Raw genomic sequence first — 9,302 nt, 5'->3', positions numbered from 1 at the left:
AGTGGCAGTCTTGACAGAGGCCAACGTTCACTTGACTTGACTTGCTGCTGGCAATGCCAACCATCTACCATCTGCCACCCGCCAGTTCCCTTGCAAGGGTGTAGTCCTGGTCCAGTGTTCTGCAACCAAGACAAAAACCACATTGCACCTCATGTAGTCTCAATTACACTGGCGGTTCGTTTACAAAATTTTTCACAACTTTTGCAGGTTTAGGTCACCGATAAAGAAAAAGTAAATGCTGATTGGCTACAGTTCTCAAGATACAGTACTGGTTTCATTCATTCATTTTCTACCGCTTTTCCTCATGAGGGTCGCGGGGGTGCTGGAGCCTATCCCAGCTGTCTTCAGGCGAGAGGCTGGGTACACCCTGGAATGGTCGCCAGCCAATCACCGGGCACATATAGACAAACAACCATTCACACTCACATTCACACCCTAAATTAGCCAAAATTTTAGCCAAAAGTTGCACAAAACATAATTTTTTCCTTCAAATTTATGCTTCTAAAATATCTTTTTTTCCTCATAATATTGAGACTTTTGAGACTGTAATGCTTGGACTTGAATGTCTGAAAATTATAATATTTTAACTACTCTAGCAAAATTAGTTTCTTCATTTCTTCAATTTTTATGATAAACTGGATTTGTTTCGGTTCCATACTCATTCATTCATTCATTTATTTTCTACCGCTTTTTCCTCACGAGGGTCGCGGGGGTGCTGGAGCCTATCCCAGCTGTCTTGGGGCAAGAGGCGGGGTACACCCTGGACTGGTGGCCAGCCAATCACAGGGCACATATAGACAAACAACCATTCACACTCACATTCATACCTATGGACAATTTGGAGTGGCCAATTAACCTAGCATGTTTTTGGAATGTGGGAGGAAACCGGAGTAGCCGGACAAAACCCACGCATGCACGGGGAGAACATGCAAACTCCACACAGAGATGCCAGAGGATGGAATTGAACCCTGGTCTCCTAGCTGTGAGGTCCACTCGACCGCCGTGCCGCCCAGTATTGGTTTAAAACAGGAAATTGATGCAAAATTTTTGAATGTAGCTTCTATCTGATACATTCATTCTAATATGGCTAGAGTTTTGACATAAAATGCTTTTTTATTTGCAGAAATTTCTTGGAAGTGGACAAAATGCATGCATGTGGACAAATTTCATGAACGGTGGCAGAAATTGACTTTTGCGTCAGAGTTTCTTGGACATTACAAGGCAGATAATTATAAGCAGCTGGTGGCAAAACTGAAGTCCTCCAAATCCTTTGGTTGCAATCTGTCAATGAAGATACACTTTTTGCATTCCCACCTAGATTGCTTTCCTTTGAACTGCGAGGAAGTGATAAGCACAGGGACGATTCTACCAGGCCACTGCAGCGGTGGAGAAAAGAGGGGAAAAAAAGGGAAATTGGAAGCTACGCTTGCTGACTACTGTTGGAATGTCATCACGGAGGACACGAAGGCTGCTGAGTATACGAGACAAGCCAAAACGTGCCGTTCGGATACTGAAAAAGTTGTTTTAAGTGATACTTGAGCTTGTTTTTCACAAGATATTCAATCACCTGATGTCTTAAGATATTTATTTCTTGACAGATTAAGTGCAACATGAATACTTTTAAAATAATTATTTTTAAGCAAAAATGCCTAAATCTGTCACATAAACAGATATGATTTTGAAGTAAAACTATTATCATTAAATAAATTGAATACATTAGCTAATCAGTACAGTTATCAATTCATCAGTTCAGCTTATCAAAATAGATGAGTTTTAGCCACTAATCTCAGAAGCAGATTGAGTCCAAAATTTGTAGACCAGTGTTAACGGTCATACCTTTCTCTCCAGCACCCTGGCATAGGCTTCCCCAGGGAGGCTGAGGAGTGTGATCCCCCTCTAGTTCTAAAACACCCTGCAGTCACCCTTCTTGGTAAGGGGGACCAGCACCCTGGTCTCCTAACCCAGAAGTACTGTTCCCAACTTCCACCATGTTGAAGAGACGTCTCAGCCAAGACTGTCCCTCAACATCCATGTCTCTGAGACATTCAGGGTGAAACTCGTCCACCCCCGGAGCAGGGCCTCAAAGTATTCCTTCCACCACCTGACAATATCCTCAGTCAAGGTCAGAAGGAGTCTGTCACCACTGTAAACAGAGTGAACCGGGCACTGCTTCCCCTTCCTGAGGTGTGGACTGGGTTTGCCTGAACTACATGTCAATCCATCTAATAGCATCAGCAAAACTCAACCTCATAAAGTGCAAAACGGGCTTGTGAATTCTACATTCAGCAGTGTCTCAAATACATCCAACAACGTGCAGATGTAACAGATTGTCCTGGGGAAATAAGGACAAAAAGATGAAATCATCTCAGAGCACCGTCAACATGGACGAGTTAGGCAAAAGAAGACAAAAAAAGACATGTGTAGGAGATCACTGCCACTTACTAAACTGCACGGTACCAGTTTGGCGTAGCACTACACATTTCAAATGAGTCCAGCACAAAACTGGGAAACCTACGCCATATTGAAAGCATCCTTCAGATCAGGGGTGGGCAAACTTTTTGACTCGCGGGCCACATTGATTTAACAAAATTGACGGGGGGACGAGACTATATATTTTACACGTAACAGTCCACCTGGAATTATTGTATCTGTAAAAGTGTCATGTAATCTGCTATATGTGCTTGTGTCCCTTTTTTCAGAAGCACTTTGTAAACAACAGGCCACATCAAATAACGAAATTGATAAAACAGCTACTTAAACCATCAAAAGGTTGGTGCCAGGTTGTATGTTAAGTTGAAATTAAATACTTTGAATAAGGCCCGCTCATTCTCTCCAAACACTTGGCGGGCTGGATGTGGCCCCCCGGGCCGTAGTTTGCCCACCCTGCTTCATATCAAGGTGTGCTTTGCAAACATGATTTACTTCACTAAGGTATTAAGGACACTTATTTTATCCAAGAGGAGATCAAAGACTGTGGAGTATAACATCACAAGTCATAGTTTGTTTTGTTTACCAAGCCTCCAAGTCATTGATGGTATCGACTCAGCATTCTTAGAACCCAAGTAGAGCAGTACAGAGCTGAGTTGGTACCATGCGGTGGAAAAGTGGCCAATAGTAGCAATTTCTGATAACCTCTTGCTACATATACTGTATAGAACACAATACAAAAGACATGAATAAAACTTTGTTGAGTTTAAGTTCTGGTTGAGGAATCCTCTCATGCAAATCTGGAGTAAGGATTTGGTCCACTTAAGCCTGGAAGAACAACAAACACCACAACGATGATGGGTAAATAATATGAAGAAACACACGCAGGTTTCAAACGCCACTTTTGCTTTTCTATCCATGTTGTCGCCTCACCATATTTCTTCCTGATTTCATCGTGTCTCTGTTTCATCTCGGCCCGCCTGCCAAGATTTAAAAAAAAAAGCAACACAATGAGTCATCGTTAAAGATGTCATGTGACTGCAAGCCTGTTTGGGCTGATGATATGTGTGATTTCTACCTTCATTGCTTTTACATTGCTCAGGCTACCTTCAAGTAACCATCCGTGCAACATTGTCAAATACATTAATATTGATTTTTCAAAATAAATGTAATTTAGAAGTAGGTTTTACTTAAAAAGAATAGCAGCTGCTAAACCATACATGGGAATTTTATAAATAAGTGGATACAATTTTTTCTTCACCTCTCCTCCTGTTTGGATTTTGATTTGTTCATCTGCCTCTCCATCTTGGCTGCGAACCTCGAAGATCTGGCACAGAAAACACACAAAACCAAACTTAGGTTATGAAGGCAATTGGGAATTGAGCATTAATGTTTTGTAGCATTTGCAAGTGAAAATTGAGATTGTTCAATAAAAATGAAACTTGGGGATTGATTATTATTGCAATTTAATGAGGAAAGCATCTTTAAAATTAATACAGCTAATATATTTAAGACGAATAATATATATAGGCTAATATATATAAGGGGAAGTGAAGTAAAGGGAAGTGAAAATTGAGGTTCAATAAAAATGAAACTACGTTATTCAGCTAACTAGCAAAACTGTTTGGAACATATAGTTCTTCTTCTACGCTCACTATCAAGCACAATATCAATTTGGTAGTAATGGCGCTTTTTATATAAAAAAAGCTATCAAGCTAATTTGATAGCAAACCCACGAATAAGAGTTATGCTTATTAGTACTCTTACCTTGGCCAGGTGCGGAAGTTTGTGCTAAGATTGTTGAATTGAGCATTAATGTTTTGTAGCATTTCCATTGTCAAACGTTGCATCGCACCATAACCCTTTTTGGCACCCTTCCATTAGGTCGTTGAGTAAGCTTAAATATAATTTTTGCTCCAATTTGTGTTTATTAGCTTTGTTTAACTCACTAGTCCATAAAGAAAAGTGACTTCCTGTTTACATTATTTTGACCAATAAGAAGAGATTGCTCTTACATGGTTTATTGGGACACATTTTGAGGAATTCTGCACACCTATCATTTACTTTATATCAGAAAAGGTAAACCATAGATGTAAAAGCAGCTGCAAGAGCTATAAAAACTGCTGAAGGAGAGTGATGTCAACAGGATGTCACATAAAATGTACAGAATGTGTTTTTGCTCAAATGTTTGTCTCTCTCCAAAAATAGGCTGCTTTTCATTTACCATAAGTAATGATTTATAAATCAATTTTGTCCAACTCTATACTGATATGTGTAACATGACATTTCTCCTGTGGTGGAATAAACACACCCAGCATTTTTTAAATAGCTGGTTTCATGAGCGGGGAAAAAAATGAGATACCGATCTAATTTTTTATGCTGATATCGGGCCGATAAATATTGGACATCACAAAATACTAATAAAATGTACCACATGCATGTAACACTCTTAGAAAGCCCACAATCGTGACATGTTTATGCCTTTATGCTTCACCAATAATGTATTCTGTCAAGGGTTGATGGGCGATCCTGGAACACACTACTGTCTGTCTGGCTGCGGTAGCAGAAACTTCGACAGTCAGTCCAGCCTCGGAATTCACAGAGACGTGAACATAAGTTAATATATTATCTTAAGTTGTTACGAGTAATATAACAGACAAGCAATAGTTAGCAATAGCCTGATGACCAGGCTAAAGGCTACACAGTGACTCCAATCCCATCTGTTCGTCAATCACCTGATATCATCATTCATTAGTGTGAATGAGAGAAAGGGAGGGCTGAATCTATTTATAGTTCCTTTTATTGCAAATGTTGATCTGAAATTGGAGGACAATATCAATATCAAGCTAGCAGGAGAGTTTGGATCAATAAAAAATAGACACTTTCATGAGTGTAACGGTTTCATCAGTTCTTTGTGTTTTTGCAGATGTTCCTAGAACCCGCAAAAAAAGAAAGAAAAAGCAGGGCTCTACTGTATTTTCACAATAATAATGATAAGAAAATGTTAAAAACAAACAGGGCGTACTGCACAGCTTGTTCTCCAAGATTACATTGGGCGGCGAGGTCTGTCGAGTCAAACAGATGACAATCACAGAGCAGACTTACCCAATGTTTTCACACTTGCAGCAGCAGAACAGACAGATCAGGAGGGCAATGATGAGAACCCCGCCCAGCACCGCCAAGGTGATGATTAAATGCTGGAAGTTCACTGTTGGGGGTGAAAAAAAGAAGAAAAGACGCCAGTGAATGAAGCATTAACATGATAATGTAACAGCAATATAAGGCACATAAACCCTTTATATGGTACAGTAGCGGACATCTGTACTATACCACACTGTAAGCTGTTCAACAATATTTTTGACACAAATGTAGCCGGAGGCCTTCACAAACTTCGATCTGGCATGATGTTCCAGCTGACAGTTATTAATAACCACCACCTTGCACAAGACAAATGGAGTGACACAATCCAGTTGTCCCTCGTTTATTGTGGTTAATTAGTTTCAGACCTGACTGGGATAAGTGAATTTCCGCAAAGCATGATTCAATATTAATATTAATATTTTCACATGGGGTATGGTTATGGTATAGAAAAACCCATTATTGTCTAAATATGGTTTTAACATTATTAGAGCCCTTAAGACATGAAATAACACCCCTATAGTCACCTTTACATTTGTATTACACAATATAATACATATAATCAGAGTATACTCTTATTTAAATGGCGTTACACCCGTATTGCCCAAAGTAGTAAACAAAATAACAGTAAACAAGTATATGCATAAAACTCCTGGTCGAGCAGTGTCACAGTAAATATGTTCCCTCGAGGAGTGTTTTTGTCTTGTGTACTCCCAGACCCTTTTTGCCCGCCCGAATATAATTATCATATGGCTGTAATGATTACTTTTTTTTAGTATTGATTACTAAGGGTAACTTGGTGTAAGTGAAGTCCCCAAATTAAAATTTATAATTTTATCATTTAACTTATTCAAAAGAGACATTTATACGATTTGATGTTTTTGGAAATTTTTTATGCAAATGCATGTCTGCACAGACAGTTTATTTAAATTTAATCTGAAAACTGTAAATAGTTCATGGTGTTATATTTGTAAATAAATAGTTATTTTGCTGTTTTATATTGCCGTATAGCTGTTTAGATATTTGAGCTGTCACTAAAGAAAAAACAATTTGTGTCAAAGTGAAAATTTAAACTTGAAATGTATCATAAAAAGCTGTTTTTCCTCCCTTTTCTTGTTGGGAACCGTTGTTTTCCAGAAACTTACCTATGTTCTATTGCTGATTACTGAACAGAAAAAGGTAGAAAGCCAAGGTAGCCTAACCTTTCATTTGTTTGTATGGCCAAGAACACTATATTCTGTATGCCTTGAAAAATCCGTCAAAAATCATTTAAAATGGCCGGTACTGAAGGGGCTAGGTTGTCTTTTGAAAAATGGCTGGGATTGAATTACTTAATAGTAACTGCCACCAAGCACAATAGACATACATAGAGTGACTCAAAAAAAATTGCAAGGTCATCAAAGTTGCCGCTGAGTGGAGTGATAACAAAGGCAAACAAACCTGAATTAAATCAGTGCAGTATGATTTCAACAATGACTCGAGATGAAATGGTATGTTATGAAATTGCGTTTCTCTTTGTACGCTCAGGCTTTGTAGGTGTGAAGTGATTTGCTTTCGGCCATGTTTTGTAATAAGCAAACCAGACGCACATCCGAATTCTTCTTGTGCAGTTTTGATCATGAACCAACCTGTCAGATGCTAATCACAGCAAACACGATCATGACATTTTGAAAGTAATTGCCCAATATGAGAATAGTCAGAACTCTACTTTCTAGGAATCAATGAAAAGAACTCCATTGGTATTCCAGGTTCCACTGGGACTAAAACAACTAAAGAAAAAAAATTTAAACATTTGGATATAAGTTGGTGCCAGTATTTAAGGGGTTTTTGTTTGGCACATGTGGAAATGCATTGTGTTGTTTGGGATAATCCTGCTAATTAAGGCTAAAAACAACCAATTAGTTAAAAATGTCATCCAATACTTCTCTACAAGAGAGGAGAAATATGATCTCAGGGAAGAAGTACATTTGAAACACTTCTATGCTAGGACTACGTTATGCTAGCCATAGCATTTCAGTATGTGGAATCAAACTATGGAATGGATTGAGTAAGGACCTCAAACAATGCACAACGATGAGCCAATTCAAGAAACAATACAAGCAGTTGATGTTTGCTAAATACAAGGATGAAGAGTCTTGAACCAGTCATGATGTGCTATATATATCACTATATTGACACTTACTATGGTACCCATTATGGCATTGGATGCTCATATCACCTCCTACTTCGGTACGAGTTACATTATTAAAAAAAATGTATTATGGAAAGCAGGAAGTGAACAAATGTAACAGTTACTGATTGTAAAAGTACCAGATGGAGGGGTAGGATTTAATAAGCTTTGCTTCTTCCTACTCCTTTTGGACATGTGGAACTGTGAACTGATTATGGGATGCACTCAATTGTAATCTGTAATCTGTTCAAATGAAATGAAACCATTACCATTACCATAACGAACCACCTTGAGACTTTGCACTTTACCGAATAAAAACTGAGTCTTATCATCTTTGTGCAAATGTGCCAAATTTTTTATCCAAAGCGTATACAGTATAACATGTTTGTGTGTTGTCTTACACCAACAAAGCCCCCAGCGGGCATCATTGAGCGGACAGAGAGCATGTGGCGGTAGGATGGTCCTCACAGGATACGTCACACACTTTCGGGTTTTGATACACCACAAGCACTGCAGAGCGGACAAAAAACACAGAATATAAATCATTCATGTTGAGCCACTTTAAGCAACACAAATGGTTAACAGTGGAGGAGTAGGAAGAAGAGGAGGAGGAGGAGGAGGGTGGGAAGGAATGAGATCAGTTAGCGCTCAAACCAGTCCGACAGGTGTTCAGGTGGAGCATTTGGGTCGTTTCCACAAAACAAAAACTGTTTTCTCGTGGACTTACTGTCACATTCTGAAGACATTCCTCGCAGCTGGTACCATTCTTGGACTCGCAGACTGTTGTCAAAAGAGGAAGAAAGTGTTTTAAAAAAAATTAAAAACAAGTAGAAGTGATGTGTAAGCACACGTTGTTATGTGACGTCTAATGAGGACTCAGGGGTGTTTGGTCCTGCTCTCCAGCCCACTGGGAGCTTCTTCTCCGTGGACACAAGCTTGGGGATTGATTATTATTGCAATTTAATGAGGAAAGCACCTTTAAAATTAATACAGCTAATATATTTAAGACGAATAATATATATAGGCTAATATATATAAGGGGAAGTGAAGTAAAGGGAAGTGAAAATTGAGGTTGTTCAATAAAAATGAAACTACGTTATTCAGCTAACTAGCAAAACTGTTTGGAACATATAGTTCTTCTTCTACGCTCACTATCAAGCACAATATCAATTTGGTTGTAATGGCGATTTCCATATAAAAAAGCTAGCAAGCTAATTCGATAGCAAACCCACGAAGAAGAGTTATGCTTATTAGTACTCTTACCTTGGCCAGGTGCGGAAGTTTGTGCTAAGATTGTCCCCAAAGCGAACGTAAAGAGGAGGACAACAGTTCCCAAACTCCTTAAACCCATCATGGTCGGTTACAATTGTAAGATATTCCTTCCTTGTATCTTAGTATGTTAAATAGTTTTGAGGGTGTGGAGGAAGAGGGACCGTGGCTTCGGCGACAGGGTTCGAACGCGAACTTGCTTGAGACAAAACACACACACACAAGGAGGAGTGTACTTTCCTGTGACGAAATCATTTTACATTTTTTATGACGCATGCGATTTGAAGTATGAGGGAAT

At 39.0% G+C, this 9,302-nt stretch overlaps 1 protein-coding gene across 1 annotated transcript; it reads right to left on the bottom strand.

Moving 5' to 3' along the window:
* Positions 1–1,093: 1,093 nt before the first annotated feature.
* On the bottom strand, positions 1,094–9,188 carry pttg1ipa (PTTG1 interacting protein a). Its single transcript, XM_058090291.2, has 7 exons — positions 8,999–9,188; positions 8,463–8,515; positions 8,137–8,245; positions 5,533–5,635; positions 3,689–3,754; positions 3,361–3,407; positions 1,094–3,255 (listed from the first exon to the last, which is right to left on the bottom strand). Exons 1-7 carry the CDS (start codon positions 9,087–9,089, stop codon positions 3,218–3,220), a joined length of 507 nt encoding a protein of 168 aa, XP_057946274.1. The 5' UTR covers positions 9,090–9,188; the 3' UTR covers positions 1,094–3,217.
* Positions 9,189–9,302: the final 114 nt, after the last annotated feature.

This window comes from Doryrhamphus excisus, linkage group LG14, assembly GCF_037039965.1.
Source record: "Doryrhamphus excisus strain RoL-2023G ecotype Guam linkage group LG14, RoL_Dexc_Guam_v1.1, whole genome shotgun sequence".
NCBI classification, from domain to species: Eukaryota; Metazoa; Chordata; class Actinopteri; order Syngnathiformes; family Syngnathidae; genus Doryrhamphus; species Doryrhamphus excisus.
Note: the sequence above shows the minus strand (reverse complement) of the source record. Positions and strands in the feature narration are given on the sequence as shown.